At 39.2% G+C, this 20,634-nt stretch overlaps 1 protein-coding gene across 2 annotated transcripts; it reads left to right on the top strand.

The window, feature by feature from the left end:
* The first annotated feature begins 103 nt into the window (after positions 1-103).
* rbm27 (RNA binding motif protein 27) lies at positions 104-20,634 on the top strand. 2 transcript variants are annotated; one of them, XM_086309171.1, is made up of 21 exons: positions 104-283; positions 4,278-4,396; positions 5,557-5,684; positions 6,189-6,262; positions 6,966-7,159; positions 7,619-7,924; positions 8,657-8,884; positions 11,935-12,111; positions 13,007-13,153; positions 13,261-13,414; positions 13,859-14,012; positions 14,151-14,384; positions 14,484-14,615; positions 14,815-14,940; positions 15,110-15,184; positions 15,288-15,464; positions 16,660-16,764; positions 18,712-18,939; positions 19,143-19,226; positions 19,391-19,510; positions 20,440-20,634. In XM_086309171.1, exons 1-21 carry the CDS (start codon positions 225-227, stop codon positions 20,542-20,544), a joined length of 3,126 nt encoding a protein of 1,041 aa, XP_086165297.1. In that variant the 5' UTR covers positions 104-224; the 3' UTR covers positions 20,545-20,634. The 2 variants fall into 2 exon arrangements, with proteins under 2 accessions (XP_086165297.1, XP_086165298.1); XM_086309172.1 differs by lacking the exon at positions 11,935-12,111.

Raw genomic sequence — 20,634 nt, 5'->3', positions numbered from 1 at the left:
TTTTTTGTTTGTTTGTTTGTTTGTTTGTTTAAATGCATAATAAACATCCGCCGTCGTGCTTGCGTTACGACAATTTGACCATGTTGCCATGCCGTAAAATATTTTGTACGACCTGCCTGTGAAGAGAGACAGAAGGCCTTAAAGCTTATAAATTTATAGACGATGAAAGTAGGGTTGTCAAAACGCTCTTTCTTTTTGTAGACAGTATTGTAGTCCTTCTCACAATGATCATAGAAAATGTTGAAGCCTTGAAATCGTGGCTGGCAAAGCTCCTGGAGCCGATGTGAGTATTGAAATGAAATGACATTTAGCGTGCATGCTACGTAGCTGCTTTAGCCTGCTAGCCGCTGGGTTAGCCTTGCATCAATGGCAGATTCTTGCACGAGTAGCTAACCATCGCTTGTTAGCCTTTCGAAGCACAGAGAGGCACTTTTACTTTTCATTAGTAATGATTGTGCATGATTTAGCGAGTTTGCTTGCGTTTGATGCACTGCGAATTCTTGATTCTGACACTATGGTAGTTAAGAACGCAGTTGGCGCACGGTAGTGTAACTTTATCACAGTTCTGTAGCAAGCTCCTAGCCTTCAACGTGTAGCCCCTCTTGCCTAAAACAGCTGTTGTATCTCTGGGAAAAGTTACTAATTAAAACTGTAGCTATTAGCTCGACATATTTCATAGTTAAATGCACACAAATACTTTGCCTTTGGAGTTTCCATAGTAACACATGCTTTGTAAGCGTTACGCTTTGTCTGTTTTGCTAACGCGAGATCCTAAAATTCTTTTAAATATGTTGACGAGCTCAAATGGGTAATGGAGTGCATTAAAGGATTTAAGTTACCCCCTCCCTCTCTTTTTTTGTGCTGTTGGGACAACACACAGTCACTGTTTAATCAACTAATGGAGTAACTCCACAATATTATCGTTGTGTGTCCGAGGTTCATCCTCTAAAAATAAGGAGTTTTTTGCATAGGGGAGAAAAAGTCCTTGCAGAGCCAAAGTGAGGCGTATTTAAGCTGCTTTAACTAAAGGCTGGAGTTCAAGTAGGCATAGTTTCATTCACATTGTTATTACATTTATATTGTTGGTAATTATTAATCATTGGGAATTTCCATGGTCAATGATCCTGTAGTTAAGGGTCAAATTTGACTGTAGCTTTAGTGAGTCAGCAGTTAATTAACTACTAGCAGCTTGTTGCTTGAACTTAGGGCTGTTCGATATAACGATATATATCGGATGATGTTATAAAAACGTCTATCGTTTCATTTTACGCTATCCTTTGTTTCGTGGTGTCGCAAAATAAATTGTTTACGGCAATATATTTTCATCGTTTTGATGGTCACTGTAGTGGCTATATTAATTTCTTAAAGTTCTCTTTTTCTCTTATATTTTATATAACCACACTATGGATGGACAAGCGCCTGTTTTTATGCGTTGTGGTTGTTTATGTTCCACATAAACCTTTCACAATAAAGCTCAAGATCCTGTTGAGACTTTTCAAAATAAACTGAATCACGTGAAAGAGCAGATTATTTAAGGATGTGAAGTAAAAAAAAGAGCCACCAGGTGTTTAAAAAATAAACCTTTAGACTCAAACGTTAGAACAGGCTTTTCCCCGCAGCACGCTGTGTAATAAATCCTCACAAAGAAAACGGTGGCCGTTACAACTTATGTCTAAAAATGTATAGTTTCATGCATCGGTTAAAACACTCGACTCCAGCTACATGACGCGCAGCTGGAAACACTTCACGCAAGTCCAGGTTCCAGTAGTTCCATAGCTGACAGTCTCGGAGATCTTTTAGCTTGATTTCTATTTTTTAAGTTTAAAAAAGCAAATGTTGTGTAAGTGGAACTTTTAAACTCATAAATTATTTTGAAAAAGTGCAGGTAAACGCACTGAAATCGTTTTACCAGGCTTTATATTAAATTTAAAAAAGGCATTCGTGCTCAAACTTTAAAGATTACTCTGCTGTTAATTGATTTATTGAGCTTCATAATGCATTGGTCCAGTGCTATATGTCTGATAACTTTGATACTGAAAACCAGCCACAGACTTTTACTTGCATTTTGCAGTGAAGTATAACAAATTCATCCTGTCAGTTTGCATAAATACAAATTACTCTTAAGAAGACAGCGGTCGTAACTGCAGAAGAAGCCATCTAGTTAAGATGCATACATCTTTTCCCTAGGAGACTGTAATGTTTCAAACATGTCAAACAAACTCAACCATTGGCTCAGTTTAAAAGAATAAAATAGGTTTGATGGCTAATAACTATTGTGAGCACATGATGCAAACTGCAGCAAAACTGTATACCAGTGAGCATAAGACGATAATGATTGTGTTTTACGCTTTATGGGCTCTGAAGCTTACATATTTTGTTGTTTTTGTATTTTATTTTGTATCACTTTTGTTTTCCTGTACTTAATTTATGTATTATTTTCTGCATTCATTTGTGTGTTACTAGTTTATGGAACTTAGTTGATTTTGCAGCTGTCTGTCTTGGCCAGGACACTCTTGTAAAAGATATTTTTAATCTCAAGAGTCACATTTTCCTGGGTAAGCAAAGGTTAAAAACAGTGTAGATAACACTGAGCTTTTTATTTTATTTTATTTTATTTGAAAAGCTAGCAGTAAGTTAGACAGACACACCTTGACATGTCCCTCATTTTGTCTTGACATTTAGCTTACTTTGCAGGAACATCTGAGCATTTTTTTATGCCCACAGAAAGGGTGACCAGAGTGACCAGCTGTAACACAGTGAATTGCAACGCTTGTGTAAAAAGCCAAACCACAACGACACTTCAGACATAGTCACTGCCCTATGTCATTTCTTTCACATGCTCAAAACCCCCTACATTGCATGCATTGTAGCACATCAGAGTTTTCAAAGAATGTGCAGAGTTTTCAAAGAATGGTCATCAAACTTAGTTGTAATCATAATTAGGGCTGCCACGATTAGTCGACTAGTCACGATTACGTCGACTATCAAAATCGTCGACGACTGATTTAATAGTCGACGCGTCGTTTGAAGCTTTGTAAGATCCTGAAAAACGCAGGAATAAGTAGCAGGATTTAAGAGTGTAATAACGGACTGAAACAGAAGATGGCAGCACTGCATGTACAAGGATACCAGCTGCCGTTAAACCCCGAAGAAGAAGAAGCAGCGTCCCAGAATTCATAGCGCAGCCCAGCGCAGTTTCCAACAATGGTGGCAGCTAGTTAGTTTTAATATTGCTCTTATTATTCTTTCTGGGTCACAAAATAAACATTTAACATATTTTCAGGCGAGAATGTAGCTGTGTAAACCTCAAATATCTGCTCAGTTTATCAAGACACCGCATATTTTCAAAAGCGCTCCGACGTTTTCGGAGACGTCTGTTACCCACTAGCTCGATAGCTAGCCGGGGGCTAGGCTAACTAGAGCCGTGAGAACACCGGACTCCCGGCAAATCTTTTTCAAACCCACCGCCGTCTTTCGCTACTCAGGTTAAACATGATATATGAGTCACTTAGATAACTTAAAAATGTAATTGTTTGGCTTTTTTTAGTATTTTATTTGTTCCTGAGTAAATCGGTTTGGCTGAGATTAAAGTTATAGTTTTTACACAGCTGAATAAATGTCAAGCAGACAGCTGATCATCAGAAGTGTGAGATGCTCGAGAATTTACTCCGGTGTCCTGTTATATTTTAGATAGCAAGGAGTTTATTAAACTTCACCGAAACAATCTGCAAATTTCATTAAAATTTAATAAACTATCATCTTGTCTTTATTTTTAGTTAGCACATACCTTAAACAGTTAAAGCTGTAAGCTAATGATAGTTATATAAGAGCAGATGCTGCTGGTGCAATAAGCTGTACGTTTTACCTCCAATGGATGATGATCTGATTAGTCGACTAATCGCAAAAATAATCAGTGACTAGTTGACTATCAAAATAATCGTTTGTGGCAGCCCTAATCATAATTAAATTTTAAGCTATATTACCAATGTTAAGAAATGCTACCATGGAAACCTGTACTCCTTTCCTTCCTATAAGAATAATAACCTTTCTTTTACTTTATGCATTTGGTGGATTGTTTAAGTTTTGTGGCAATGATCTGTCCCCCTTTGAATTTTACGCTTTGCATACATAGATATGTAAATGAATTTGATATGCATTATATTTCAGTTGGTTCAACTAAAACATTTCTCTCAGTTTTAACAGTTTTTTCTTATTAGATATATGAATGAGTGTGTGTATAGATAGATATGTTTTAATATATACATTTTAATCTGCAGATGTGATGCTGACCCCTCTGCATTAGCCAACTATGTAGTTGCTCTTGTGAAGAAGGACAAACCAGAGAAGGAACTGAAAGCACTTTGTGCTGATCAGCTTGATGTCTTCCTACAAAAAGGTATACATTTTATTTTATTTATATAAAGCTTTTCTGCTAATGTGTCAGCAGGCAATTTTGACATTTTGTAGCTCTTCCTGGTTAAGGTGGAGGAAAAACTTTTGCTCCATCATTAAGCTAACAAGGGATTTATTCGTACTCCCCTTGCACATGTCAGACAATAGAGGCTTTGCAGTTAGGTCACAAATCCTTTGGGAATCAGACCTGGTGGCATTGTCGAGGTCAGTGACTAAACTGATTATTAAAAATTAGTTGCTAAGTTTAGACAGATCAGAAGTTTTTTCCCTGCATACAAAAAATGCAGTACCCCTGCAGAGGGGATTTAGTTTTCTTTTTTCCCCTCATATGCCACCAAGACTGTACTATATAGTTTAAGTAGCTCAAACATGGAATACATGTGGTTATCATAAATAATATTGAAATTATGCAACTTGTTTGATATAGTAAAACAGGCTCTTTGTCTTAACAATGTTAAAAAACTTGATTGAGGCTAGAAAATGACCAATATGGAAATAAGTTGATCAGAAGCATTTGATCCAATTGATGTGTCATCTTGGCTTCAATTAAACTGATAATGTTAGCCATTACCTGCAACACAAACTGCTTTTCAGCCCCCAGAACTCATATGTATTATCCATTAACAGTCACACTGATGTAGCCTGCATTCTGTAACAGGCCATGTTAATGAAATATCACCTGTATAAATATAGTGAGGCAGGCAGAATACAATGAAATGTATAGAGTCTTAAATTTGAAGTGGAACATCAGCAATGCTATCTTCCTCGTGGATGCCATTTGTGGACCCCACATGTGGCCACCAGAGGGAGTGTTGCATCGTTTGATAGTGACTCTGTATCCAGTGTGATGTGTCCTGATTCAGTCTCTTTATTTTTAGCTCTACACTATTAAAATTAGTTTAGGGGTTTAATTTAGTTGGAAAACATGTTGATGGTTATTACATATGTCTCCTGGATCACTTTAGAATTTTTTAATGTTACATTTTTTTAATCAGGTAGCTTTCCCACATGTCATGGATGCAGTGTTCATATGTGTTATTTTTTATGTGTGTGTTATGCTTTTAGACTTTTGGCCCTTTTTCACAAGACTGAAAACTGCATGCAGTTTTTAATGTGTTCTCGTGATTAATTTTGTCCTTGCAGAGACGGTGGGATTTGTTGATAAGCTTTTTGAATGTTTGACGACCAAGAACTACCTGGGAAATCCTGCTGCCAAGGAAACTCCCAAAGAGGAGATTAAACTGCCTGCAATCAAGGCTGAAGTTGTTGAGGTACACCCTGAAATTGAATAGCTCTCCTTTTGAAAATGAGTGCGCGCACACACACACACACAATTTTTTTTTTTTAAACTGGTTGAGTGGTTTTGTTGGAATGGGCATTTCAATTTGAAATCAAAGCTTTTGATAAAATCACTTATTTTGAATGCTTTTTTGTTTATTAAGGCTACGTCCACACGTACATGGGTAGTTTTGTAAACTGAGATTTCTCATTTTCATTTAAAAAAAATATCTCGTCCACACGTGCAGTTTTCTAAAATTATCTCCGTCCACATGTAAATGCAGAAGTAGCTCACAAAGAGCCAAAGTGAAATCCTCGACCTGTGAAAATTATCTCGCCATTCTTCTGGAAGAAACGCGTGTGAAAGAAAGGCCCAAACGCATTGAAAAAGCTACGTTTTTAAAAATACCCATGTATTTGTGGACGTAGCCTAAGTTTTAAAGTTATATTATAGCTGATGTTTTTTGTTTTGTTTATTTTGTTTTTTCCCCCTCAAGGCTGAAACACCCGAGGAAGAGAACAGGCGAAGGAGAAGTCCTCTGAGAAATCGCTCTGACTTCAATGAATCCAGGTATATGGCTTGCATTTAACTTTGTCTTTATAAGCAGCTAAAACATTTGCAGGTAGGACACACTTGTTGAACTGTTTAGTACATATTGATGTTGTGTAGTTGTATAGCGATCTTACCAAGCAGCTATATTTCCAGCCCTCCAAGTCCTGCTTTTGGCTTGATTAGGCCCTCGTGTCCACTAATGTGTCCCTTGGCTGTGGCATATCTAGTGTTGGGTGCAGATGGGAGAGTTCATTCACTGATATACGATAATTAACGTAATTTGAAAAGAGTTACGTCTTTAATATGTAGGGTATATTTTCTGCATATTTTTAGAAATTAAGTTGTTATTAATTAATTTTTTTACTTTATTTTACTTTCTTGAGCTTCTGCTGTGAAAAGCTTCTGTTAATGAAACTAAGCACTTCCCAATAGTTTTAACACAAACAGCCCATTTGGGGACTTAATGGGATTGTGCACACATAAAACAAAGGTAATTAAGCCTTTCCCTAATAACTTGTTTCAGATAAAAGCGTACTTCTCTCAAACAAAGATCATTATTTCAGGGTTCATGTTATGTTAAAGACACACAGAAAGAAATGATCCTTGCGTCTTCATTTGTTATAAGAAGACCCACATTCGTGTCTGAAAACCTGTGAAGTATTCCTGTGTGATTTATACATTTAAAATCAGCAACGCCTCTAACTTCTCATCATCCACACAGGAACCGCGATGAGAGGAGGCGAGACGAGCGCAAGCGCCGTGACTTTGATCGGCACGGGAAAAGCGGCAGCGACTCCCACCGGGAGCGCCATGAGCGGCGCAGGGGCAGCCCCCGCGGGAGAAGCTACAGCAGGAGCCGCAGCCGGAGCGGCAGTCGTGGAAAGAGCAGGGATAGGGAGCACAGAGGAGGCAGAGGTGAGAAAGTCCCCCCTCCCACAACCAATAACAACAACAGCACAGGGGAACAAAGATTGAGGCGCGAAGAAGCTCCTGAATCTCTCGTCAGCACTGCTAAACGGTGCATTAGTGACGGTGACGTGCTGTTGGAGACATGCTGGTGTGAGGCGCTTTAGATGAGAAGACTTGTAGAAATTACGGATGTAGCCGACTCTCGTTTTTATTCCTGTCGGATTGTTGGACAGTGTTGCTGGGAGTTGGTAGAAAGGAAGGGAGAATGTGGACAGCTTTGCAGTCCTATCACTGGGGGTTCAACAACATGGGTTGGGATTGGTCTTCTTACCACCAAGGTTAATCTGCTCATCTTTGTCATTACAAGTTTCCCTCTTTTTGTAATCTATCATTTAATGTAGTGCTTTTAAAAGTCAGCTATGATACAGTACACAATGATTTATGTGATTTACTTGTTTTCAACAGACTTCAAGTCAAAGTTTGAGGCAGAAAGGAAGGACACTGACGGATACAACTCTTCCACCACATCTGGCTCTCAGCAGCAGCAGCAGCAGCACCCGCCACCTCTCCTGCCCTTACACACACCTCTGCATCCCTTTTCCTCTTCTTCCTCGTCTTCAGGAGCTGGGGGTGTACCGGTAGCAACACTGGCTCACTTGCCCGACAGCACTACAGACAGCTGGTCTAGCTACTACGGAACGAGGCAAGATGGTGTTTGCAAACCTTTCAGCAAGGCTGCTTCACTCAAACAGCGCTGCAGGGATTACGATGGTAGGAGCAGAGTTAATCATCCTGTTCTCAATTCCTTTGATTCCTTCTTTCTGTCATTTCGTGTGTCTGCGTGTCTTTTATTTTATTTTTTATTTTTCCATCTGAGAGCCTTTTATCTGCTACAGCCCAGTAGCATTAGGGAGATGTTTTCTGTGCATTTCAAAGGGGATCAGAATAACACTGGAGCTTTTTGATGAGATTTAAAGGAAATGTTAAGTTTATGACGGCTGTTGTACAGTTTGCTCAAGTCTCTAGTTTAAACACTACCTTTTTCTTCCCCTGAGGCTTCTGTGCCTTGTTTGGTCTCTTCACTAATGACCACTGCTTAGCACTCATCCTCTTGTCCCCAGTGAAAGGTAGAAAAGCAAGCTGGTTCCCTCTCACTCCCCTCTACACTGAGGCTCAGGAGAGTTTAAACTTACCCACTGTCCCTGAAGTACATTGCTTTCTGTCACCGTGCTCAAACACAGCCACTTGGGACCCAGTTCCTTAATGAGGCTTTGGTGTAAATACATGAACTGTGTGACTTGGCTGCTTTAAACTTAGATGTTTATTCATTTTGTTTAATTCCCATGAATTTTTTATGTTATTGTGTGTGGTGTCTTTTTGTTTGTTTGGCTTTATTAATGTGTGTGTGTGTGCATGTGTGTTTTGTGACTGTAAAGCAGCAGTTTATATAAACTCCATGTTGTGTACGATATTTATGAATAATCACTTCTCTCCCTCACACAGAAAAAGGATTTTGTGTCCGTGGTGACCATTGTCTCTATGATCACGGCAGTGACCCCCTCATAGTCGACGATGTCAATCTACCAAATATTATTCCATTCCCACCCCCACCGATTCTGCCACCCGCCGGGCTGCCCATGCCCCCCATCACTGAACCACCTCCCAACCTCAGGATGCCTTCTATGCCACCCTATGGCCAGCCACCACCACCAGGTGTTTTCCCTATGACAGGTGAGTATTAATGCTCCTCTAATCCATAAGTTTGTGCTTCATCATATTGCGAAGTTTTACAATTTGCATCTACAAAATAGTGAAGCCAGAAGAACCGTGTTCCTCTCTCAAACATTTGGTTTTGTGTGAGACGCGTTGTTCTTCCACTGGCCTTTTTCAGTCTGGTCACAATATACATACCTTTCCTTTGGCCTGTAGTATCATTGATTTATGAAGATATTTTTGCATGAGTTTCCCCAATGTTTGAGAGCTAACAAACATCTCTTTAATATAATAGAAGTAGGATTAAATCATAAATCGTTTTCATTTAGAAACAATTTTGTCCCCACTCACAACAAAATCCAGCTAACTAATATGGTAAATAAATGGTAAATGGCCTGTATTTATATAGCGCTTTACTAGTCCCTAAGGACCCCAAAGCGCTTTACATATCCAGTCATCCACCCATTCACACACGATGGCGATGTGTTGAAAGTGTAGCAGGTCACATGTAAGACATCGTGGCCTCAGTAATGTGACACTGTACTCCTTACTCTGATGGCTGATTTGACGACACCAGAGGTTTTAAATATGTAAAGATTCAAATGAACGGTATATTGGAATTAGAGCAGGGCGATATGGCCAAAAATATTTATCACGATATATATTTGAAAATTTGCGATAACGATATAACTGACGATATAATTGATGCGAGACAAAATACAACTCCACAACATTACTAGCGCAAAAAGACAACCTATCATTTATTTTCACTTAAACAAGAAGCTGTTTTTTATGTACATTAAAGCTTTATAAAAATGTAACAGTGCAAATGCAAATTCCTTGCTGAAAGTTTAACCAAAAGGCATTTCCAGTAGAAATGGGCTGACATATCCTGAGCATAACCATGTATAATATTCACTGAAGTTAAAAAGAGGTGCTTTGCAACATTAAACTGCAGTGTGCAGTACGTATTTTTCGGACCATAAGGTGCACGGGATTATAAGGCACATTAAGCGAAACAAAGCAGTCAGATAAATCAAACTTTATTAAACTCATTCTTCTTGCTTCCTCCACTTCTGTACCATTGATTCATTAATGTTGAATTCTCTGGCAGCGGCTCTATTCCCATGTTGTTGCAGTATATTAATGACTAACCTCGTATTGTGGATGGATTATCTCAGTTGTTCTCCTGACTGAAGATTGGTCCTTTTACAGCATCCTGCCATGCGATTGCATTTGTCTCTAACCATGAGGAACCTTCACGTTAACTTTTATAAGTGGAAAAGTGTTAGTGTTCGTCCTCCAGCTTCACTGTTTATGTTATGCTAACATAGCTGTGTCGCTAGCGATCACGTAGCACATAATTATATACCAGCTAGCCCAACTTCAGTAACCCTACAAACGTCACTGCTGTTTAGTTTCCTGTCTTCATTTATGTTGGAAGTGATAGCAGAGCTGTACGTTTGATTTTTTTCAGAAATCTCTCAGTCAGAACATGCAATATCATGCTTAGGTAACTAGCGAAACTAGCGAGCTAACTTCCGCTAGCTTCCTGCTAGCTTCTAACTCCGTTAAATGTAATGCATTTTGTTTTCATGGATGCCTGGAAGTTAAACTTCATAGTTACACCTGGTAAAGCAGCAATGCTGATCGTTTTATTAAAGATGAAAGAATTTAGACAGTTTTTAACTCTTAGTGATGCTGCAGTGTTCGTTTGACCTGAAGTATACGGAGTTTAGGACCCAGATTACTCCCAGATTTAAGGGCATCTTAGTCCGACGACCGCTTGCATGTTCTGCAAAAAAATGTGCTTTGTCGTGTATCTGACGGACAAACACCAAACCAGTTCCACATCACTGAAGTTGCACCATTTTTACAAACCAATTCTGGTTCATCTGTTTCACTCAACAATCGGCCATGTGCGTATGAAAACAAAGGCACTGCGCATGCGCGTTTTACTCATATTCTATCGCGATATTTCATTTTCCTATCGTTGCCTAACATTATACCGGTATTACCGTGAACGGTATAATATGGCCCAGCCCTAATTGGAATGAGATGTCACCACTCTGGTGTGTAGAAAAGCAGCTGTCTTCAATATTATATGTATGTATATGTGTGAGTGAGTGAAAACACTTGCCCGACTTGACAACGTGCTCAGTTGTAAATAGTTTTTGTTGAATTTCTCAAGGGAAGAAATCAACCTGTGCAATCTTCCTGCCTTTGAGTTGCACTATTGCCGATCAGTTTCACACTGGCTGTGTTTTGTTTTTGCAAATCATCATGATGATTTAAAAAGATGTATTTAAATCCAAAGCGCAAAAATCTTATGTATCTACATACGTTTAGAGTAGACGTGCTACACAGTAGATAGCTGCCCATTGATCATAAACAGTACATAAAAAAAAATATTTTGCCTTTTTTTTTTTTTTTTTAAAATATATATTTCAAACATGGGGGGTGATGACTGAAACATTTGACCTGATAGGCTTTTATTGTTTCAGCTACTTTTTAAGGCTGTTAAAGTTATGAGATTTCTATCTTCCACTTGATAAATGGATAGTGTGTCATAAAGTTTAAGCAAATCTATCGAGAAGACGCCGCAGTTTCCTGGTGCATCTGCTTTTATATTAAAGCAGTCAGATTTTCACTGAAATACTTCTTTAATACTATACATGTAATATACTATAGAGTCATTGCAAATTTGCATTTTGTCATTTCCTATTTTTTTTTTTTTTTTTTTTGGTAATTTTTATTTCATTTTGATTTTTTGGTTTTGATTTCAGTTGAGTTTCATTTAGTTTCCAGAGTTGATTTTTCTCATTTATTAGTTTTATCGCCACATTTAGTTTTTGTTGTTATATTGACTCCATTTTATTTCATTTTAATTTTCCCAGTTCACAAAATAATTTTAGTTGGTTTTAACTTTGTTTTGTTTAATCTAGTTTTTAGTTTTCATTTAATTGACTAATTTATTTTCTTTCACATCTAGTTTTAGCTTTTAGTTGTAGTTAACTATAATGACCTTTTGTACCTGAGACATCAGCTTGGGCTTGTGTCTCCCTCAGGACCCCCACTGATAGCAACCAGTGGGATTGATACCCCCAACCACCAATCTGCAATCACTTCTTCTCCTCCCGTCGGACCGCCTGGTGTGGGCCGACCTCCTACACTTCCCCCTCCTCCTCCACCTCCTTCCTCGACCTCATCTGTGTCTCTTCGTCCCCAATATGTCCAGTCTGAATGTAAGCAGGGCTGCTTTTGCTTTTCAGATTGGGACTGTGCATTTGGAAGAGATTTTGCTGTGTTGCTTTTTATTTGGGTGTTCCTTTTAGTGTGTTTATGTTGTTGAGTTGTTATTTTTTACTTCTCATTTCTGTGTGCTTTAATAGTTACAGTATGATAAAGGTTAGTTTACTAAATATCTAAAATAACTAAGATGGTAAGGGTTATTTAAAACAAAACACTTTTTGGTTCTGTTTCTGTTTCCTGTCACTGTAAAGTAGTTGTTGTATGCCGTGTGTGTTTGTGTGCACAATTGGCATGTTTCTTGAGCCTGCAGTAACAGTTGTGGACCAGAAGGTAGCGCTGTGTATTAACCTAAAAACAAAAAAACCAAGCATCTCTGGGAAATTTTGTCATGACTCATTTAGTTGAGTGCTTCCTGCTATGATTATGCACATGAGGGTTTCAGTTACAGACTTTAAAAGACTTTAAAGAACTAAAAAGAAATTGGTCTATTTGGTATTTGCAAACTTTGGGTTTGTGATCTGTTACCACAACTGCCGTGAAGGGCCTCTTTCTGATAATTTTGCACTTGTGTGTCACAAATGTAGATAAGAATGAAAAGCATCATCTTGGTTGTTAATTTTTATCTTTGTTTGTTTCTTGCTGGGTTATTTTGCGCACTTACAATAACTGTAATTTTTATTTCTCGCATTTTGTAGGTTTTGTTTATAAATTTTATCCTGGACTACATGTTAAACTCATGTCACAGGTTGCTACCTATTCAGTGGTTACATTTAAAGTCAAAGATTCTTTTTTTATTAATATGTTTGCTTGTATTCACTTTTTCATATTTTTAAATGTTTTCATATTCCCCCCTAACGGTATGTGCGTCTGTTCACTTTTACACATTAGACAACTACGATGCAGAAGGCTACAACCCAGAATCTCCAGGCCTGACTGTAGCAGGACGTAACCCATATCGTCAGTTTATTCCCCGGGTGCAGACTCAACGCTCCAACCTCATTGGCCTCACCTCCAGTGAAGGTCAAGGCTCCAGAGGTAACAACCTCATTTACAGGGTTTTTTTTTTTTTTTTTTTTTTAATTCAACCTGATCCTGGGAAATTGACCTTCTCAGACTGATTTGACTTCTTGCGTATCTTCTAGCTGCCAACATAGTGATCCAGACAGAGCCAGCTACTGCACCCAGCACTCCTGGAAGTAACGTGTCCCGTTTCAACACAGAGCAGGACAGCAGGAAGAGGACCATGGGACCCAGTACAGCTGAAGGGCCAGCACCTAAAAAACCCTGGATGGAAAAGTAAGAGATTAAAGAAAAAAAATCTACATATTTGATTTAGGATGTCATTTATTCTGCACAGTGTTTTGTTTTATGTGAAGAAATTGGAGTACGGTAGCCAGCTGAAATGTAATCAAGTTGGTGCCTCACCCCATTACTTATTACTGCTCAGGAGGTCAGCAGCAAGTGTTGTCTCAGTTGTAAGCAGGTAGATACAAGCATCCCAGTCATGAGGATTTCTTTGCATTACCTCTACTTGGAGTACATTTAAACTGTCATACAGGTTGTAGGTTGGAAGTAGTCTTCTTTAAATAAAACCATAATATGGCCAAAACTTGAATCCCAGATCATCAATCATTGCTAAATTTTGATTAACTCATCTGCTTTTTTCCTTCATTTATTTATTTTTTTTATGAAAACAAAACTACCAAATTAGTGATGTTAGCACTGAAATGTTCTTTTTAGGCCAAGCTTCAACAACCAGCATAAGGGTGCTTTTCCCAAGAGGACTTTTTATGTGAACACAAAGTTGGAGGTGCGCAGGATCCCGCGCGAGCTCAACAACATCACCAAACTCAACGAGCACTTCAGCAAGTTTGGAACCATCGTCAATATACAGGTAAAATGCATCCAGTTTTGGTTGTTGTTGTTGTTTTGCTTTTTTTAATGAGTGCTCCCCACAAAGTTCATAGACATTAGGCCTGCAGGAGAATGAATTCAAAACATTTACGGACTTGCACGTGCACTCTCAATCCAGGTTGTGTTTGGCGGAGACCCAGAGGCAGCATTGATCCAGTACACAAAGAATGAAGAAGCCAGACGAGCCATATCCAGCACAGAAGCGGTCCTTAACAACCGCTTTATCCGCGTGTACTGGCACCGCGAGCTTGGTGCTAATGCCACAGGCCTTCAGCAGCAGGAGCAGAGCTCAGGGAGCCAGGTTGCCGGGTCAGTGCCCAACCAGGGGCTGCAGCACAGCAACATGCATAAAGTTGGTATTAACAGCGGAGACATTGAGAATCCTTTGATGACAATTTTATATATATTTTTAAAATATCCATTGATTTACCCTCACTCGTTTTATCTGCAGGGGATCAAGCAGCACAATCCAGCTGCTTATGTGTTGAACAAGACTGTACCCAAGCATCATCTGTCTGCAACAGCTGGGGCCACGACAAATGCCAAGTCGGACAACCTGAATCCAAACACGGACACGGCTGCTGTATGTTTTAAGTTTATCTGGCAGACAATATCAGGCAAAGTGGATATTATATAATATACAAAAGTATAATATTATGATGGCACGTGTGTTACAACATTTTCACAGTGATTTATGTGTGTTTGTTAGCTAAAATTGTATTTGTAAAGAAATTAATTATATATTAATTTTCCTTTTTTTGCCCCTCCACCTTTCTCCTTAGGTGGTGCCTGCTACTACGAACACCCTGAAGGGACACTACACTTCCACAGCCGCCAAGTCTTCCTCAAAGAGCCTTGGGAAAACGGGAAAAGCACTGGAAGCACATGAAGCTCTCAAGAAAAAGCAGGCACGTTGCTTAACTTGGTTACGCATTTTGACGATTAAAAGAATAGCAGAGCTAAGCCATTTCCTTCTCTCAGGAGCCACAGCTAAGAAGGCTACTACCACTGAGAGAGAAAACTGTTTGGGGGGTTTTGAATGTTTTTGATTCCCTTTTTCTTTTTCCCCTCCTTTAGGAGGCACTAAAACTCCAGCAAGACATGAGAAAGAAGAAACAGGAGATGTTAGAGAAACAGATTGAGTGTCAGAAAGTAAGACATTTAACATTGAAACTATTCTTATCTGTAATCCTTCCTCTTTTTCTCCAGTGTACTGTCAACGTTCTTTCTGATACCATTTTTCGTGCCCTTCCAGGCGCTGATAAGTCGGCTGGAGAAAAACCGAGGCATGAAACCTGAAGAGAGGGCCAACATCATGAAAACGCTGAAAGAACTAACGGAAAAGATCACCCAGCTCCAGAATGAAATGAACCTTGCCTCCCAGGTCTCAAGCGCCAAAACTAACCACAGCCAGCCCAAAACCAAGACTGATGTAAGTTTGGCTTCCTTTTTGTCTTTGTACGTAACTGAGAGTAGGGGCGGGAAATTTAGGCCGAAAATTATATCACACATTGGTAGAGTTGTTTATTTGCCTTTTTTTCACACTTCACAGGTCCTTTTTAAAAAGGCGTTTCTTCACATAAAAAACATTTTTATATGAAGAATAAAACTGCATACATTGAGTAGGTAGATGTTTATGAGTTTAAATTTTTTTATATACATTTTGTGTACTCTAAACCTTAGATGCTGGTGGATTAATGTATTTATGGGGTCTTTATTAAGCAGTAGAAAGAAAGACCCTCCAGATCTCAATTTATAATATCTTAAAAATATTTGCTGTGTGTTTTCTAAGTTTAAGAACTATATAATATCTCTGAGCCACTGGTAAAGGAGAGGGGGGGAGTACATTTCTTTCTTCTTTTTAGGGTTAGACAGCTTGCCTCGAGTGTGCTGACCGCATCAAGGGGGGGGGGGGGGGTGAGAGTGCGTAGGATTCCACTGATGTTAAACCAAAATGTGTCAAAAAACATTCTCTATAGGCTCTAAAACTACTTGGCCACAAGGTATAGACATTTACGTATATACAGGATATGTGCACACAGGCTGTCCTATATACCAAGTGAATAACCAATAACCGCTCAGCCTCAACAAATCTTTGCTGTTTTCACATTCGTTTTCTCCTCTTTGCATGTAGTTGTGTCCTAGTCCTAGGCCCTTTTCAAATTTCAGCTGTATGAGTTCCTATACCTGGGATTGGGTCCTTTTTAGTCTGAATGCAATGAAAAAAATGGTTCTTTTGGGGGGGGGGGGGGTTGTTATTTTTCCTGGAAATTCCAAGGAATGCTTATCTTTTAATCCATATTGAAAGAAACGGTTCTTACACTAATCTTAAGTTTGCAAAAATTGAAAAAAAGATCAAAAAGTCAATGTTGGTTCTGTACAGGACCGAAGTAGAGGATCTGTTTGAATATTGGGTGCATAGGAATAAAGTTTTTTTTGGGGTTTTTTTTTTGGGTTTTTAATCACAATTTCGATTCACACAGTTTTGTCTTGATTGACCTTGTTAGACCAACAAGCACGCTCCACCCCCCCCCCCTCCTTTATTTGTAAACACAAGTTGATATTTGTGTATTTAATTGCTTCTCTGGATTAAGTAAACAAATTTCTTTTCTATGACATGCGATCAGGCCCACAAGGAGCTGCTAGATGCTGAGCTGGACTTTCACAAGAAGATGAGCTCTGGAGAGGATACAACAGACCTCAAAAGAAAACTGGGGCAGCTACAGGTGGAGGTAATACTCTCTCTCTCTGTCTGTCTGTGTCTCTCTCTCTCTCTCTCTCTCTCTCTCTCTGTCTGTCTGTCTGTCTGTCTGTCTGTCTGTCTGTCTCTCTCTCTCACACTCACACTCACACTCACACACACTCACACACACATTCTCACACACACACACGCACAGAAAATACACATGGATAGAAACAGACACAAAGTTAATCATTGACAGCATCTTGCATCATCAACACTTTCGTTGAGAACTGAATTAGAGGATGTGATACCAAGAAATGCCTTAGAGGAAGTGTGCAGATGAGATTATAGTCGCAGCCTGTTCTGCAAGGGGTGGAAAGAGATGGTATCTGTCCACCGATTAAAATAAATCAAATAATATATTAAATTCATTAGTTTATTTGTGTTCTGTCAGACGTGTCAGGCAGAAAGGTTTTTTTTTTTTTTTTAAACCATCTATGTTCTGTTTGTTTTATTTGACTGTGATAACTGGAACCTGATCCTGCAGTTTCTGCACAAGCTCCAGATCCGCTGTGTTTAGTGTTATTCGCTCAGCTCGAAGCTTCGTAAGAGTCCTAATGAATCTGATGCGAACGTCTTGGTGATACCACAAGACACCTACACAAGATGTAAATGACCTATTGCTTCCTTCCTGTTAAAAGGGAGTTTCTCTTTCCCGCTTACCCCAATCGCTACTCATAGGGGACAGACTGTTGTGGTTTGCACACTATCGTCACAAGGTCTTTACCTTGCAGCATAATTGCCTTGAGGCGACTGTTTTTGTGAACTGGCCTTATATAAATAAACTTGAATTGTATTCAGTAATGAAAAAAAAAAAAAGAGTTTTATGGTAAATTTTCAGTTTACCTCTGTACTGTTATCTTAGTCGGCTCCAGTAGTTGCCAGACGCACTCCTCCAGATGCTTGCTTTGTAGTCCCCTCGGGGTTTTGACACATCAGATTAAACAGCATTTTATTACTACACTCCATCAAAGTGTAAGGAGGTAGACTTACACACACTTATCTACTGAATTGGTGGCTTTTCTTGAGGTAATTAGTATTGCAGTTTTGTTTGGAGTATTTGTACATTATATTTCATGTTCTATAACTTGCATTTAACCTCATCTTTGTTGCATTCATTCTGGATCAGGTCTCTTGTAAGTTAGCGTGGTTTCCTGGTTAAGTGAGCAATGACACATAAATAACACATCTTCCCAGTGATTCTGCCAAAAGTCATTAATTAGGTTTCAGGTTAGGTCATGCAGCCCATACAGTTATTTATTTGTATTTTTTGGTGTTACACACAGTGTTTTCTTCTTCTTTATCCTCTAAATTTGCTGTGCACGCAGACGGCTTTGGCTTAAGATCAGGCTAACAACAACATAGCTTTTGTTAGCAACAACCTGCTTTGCATTTTTTTTCCTTTAACCCCAGGGTCTTAAATTGGCTAGTTGTTTAAAAATGGATATGCATCCCCCATCCATCTAAACTCGGCCCGCCTTCTGCACATTAAACTGCAGCCACTTAAGCAAGCCCAGAGGAACATCTGCTAACGAAGCCAAATAAGACACACGTCCTACACTGATGGAGCTGCGCCTCATTAAAGTTTGAGACACTGGTCCTTGTAAGAAAATCGCAGGATGACAATTAAAGGGAGAGTGGTTGTGAGCTTGTGGAGTGTCTGAGAAGGAAGGAGATGTTTTTAAAAATGGAGGAGTGACAACTAGTGGTAAAGGGCAGAAAGTGAGAGAGTAAGGGTGTGTAGAAAATGTTTCAGCTCTGAAGGGTTGTGATGGCCTGCTCCTTTTTGTTGTTGTTTTTGTATTTTTCCATAAACTTTTTTTTTTTTTTTTTTTTTTTTAAGTTATTCAATATATAAATTAGACACACAGTGGTGTGTAATTGTGTACTGAAATCAAACAGCGTCCAGTCAACCACCCTTTCTGTCCTCCTTTAGGCAACACGTTTGGGTTTGATCTGGCCTCCAGCAGGTCGAGGTCGCGGCCGAGGAAAGCTGGGCCCAGATCCTGGTGCGATGCACGTGGGCCGTGGCCGGAGTCGAAACCGGGAAATGATGGCGCGCGGCGGGGCTGTGAACCGTATGGTGGTTGATCACAGACCCAGAGCCCTGGCTATTTTAGGGGTCACTCAGGAGGAAAAAGAAGAGCTAATGCCGCACTTTGTGGTAAGAATATAGCAGGATCTCTCCCTCCAGTAATACAGCACGATGTTATTGCTAAGTAATAAAAACTGTAGTAATAAATACCACTTTATTCCCTCTTATATCTTTTAGATATGTTAAGTGAATCATTTTCCCTGTGATAAGTCATAAATGTTTTGATGTGTATAAGTATATCCTGATTGGCCAACTGATATTTTTAAACCTAGAAATTTGGTGAAATCGAGGATCTCCGTGACCAAGACGCCAACAGTGTCGTCATGACCTTTAAGACACGGAGTGAAGCAGAGAATGTAAGTCACATGGCTCCAAATGTGTATGGGCTACATGTTCTCTTAATCTTGCTGCTTTTCCTCTAATCCTCTTCTAATAATAATAGAATAAATTAATACATTAAAATAATTAAAATACTCCAGTATAGCATCTAAAAGAGCTGTACCTCTCTTTGGTGTTCTAGGCAGCAAACCAGGGAGCTAAGTTCAAAGGTCGTGTTCTGCAGATTTCCTGGTACAAGCCCAAGACGCCCTCTGTTACAACGGAGCCCGAGGAAGAGGAGGCTAAAGATGAGGACAGTGCGGTATGACAAATACACACACAGCTTCATGTTTTCCCAGTAACTAAAACAAATTAAGGAAAGGGCGTTGTGTACGACACAACTTGAAAATCTGAGTTGGGGAAACTTTTGAAGTTTTAGTTACATTCACAAAATTTTACTTGGTTATTTCTTTCTGCTGCTTGTTAATTTTTAACAGCAGCTCCCAAAGGAAAAGGAGTGCTAGCCTCTCAGTACTAAGAGCATCTTAGCCCCATGAGTAAAACTGCATTACTGTCAGGTGAAATCCTTATGCTGTATTTATTTAAGGGGTTTGTTTCCTCCTTTGAGGTTGTGCCATTTCTTATATGTAACTTTTGTTTTTAAAGGTACGGTTGCCATTCTGAAAATGTGTCTGTGCACAGGTAGAGATTTGTGGTCAGATTTCCTCTGACTGCAGATCTACTTATAGCCACTTCATGCTCATCACGTTTTATCACAGGAGCTGAAACAGACAGATTTCTGGACAGGTCTACAGACTAGTTTGACTGGCAGAGATTAGGATTAATTTCCTGAGACTGATCAGCAGGTCACCTGTCATGGTGGATTCACCGATGGCTAACCAATAGAATGGAAGATGTCTAAATCTAAAGCATAAGAAATATCAGAAGCAGGCAGTCTGACCACTATAGGATTTTTAAGATCAGTACCAATATTTGGTGATTTTAAAATCTGATATTCCAGTATATTTTTGGATTGTTTTTTTTTTTCTTTAAACAGTTACCTAACATTTTTTATTTGTTACAATATTATTAAAAATAGCTAATATCAGACTAAATAATTTCCCTCTGCTACACTTTGAATCACTTTCTGTTTGCTGTGTTCTAAACATGCATGTTGCCAGGAGGAAAGCTGACTTAAAGTTTCCAGAAAAAGCATAAATATAAATGCTAACATGGTATTTATTTCTACAGAAGGAAGCTAGCTCGTATTTACCTGGGGAGGAAGAGGAAGAAGAGGAGGAGGAAGAGGATGACGATGAAGACGATGAGTACGAGAGTCGATCTTGGAGGCGATAATGACATTCGTCATTATCATTAACTGCTCTCCGTCAGAATCAGTGGTCCCCCACTCCCACTCCCACGCAGATTAAAATTGATGTAAAGGAA

Source organism: Aulonocara sp. 'chitande type north' Nkhata Bay, linkage group LG10 (assembly GCF_057382095.1).
Source record: "Aulonocara sp. 'chitande type north' Nkhata Bay isolate Kocher_YH1m ecotype deep benthic linkage group LG10, A_spYH_male_GT1.1, whole genome shotgun sequence".
NCBI lineage: Eukaryota > Metazoa > Chordata > Actinopteri > Cichliformes > Cichlidae > Aulonocara > Aulonocara sp. 'chitande type north' Nkhata Bay.
Note: the sequence above shows the minus strand (reverse complement) of the source record. Positions and strands in the feature narration are given on the sequence as shown.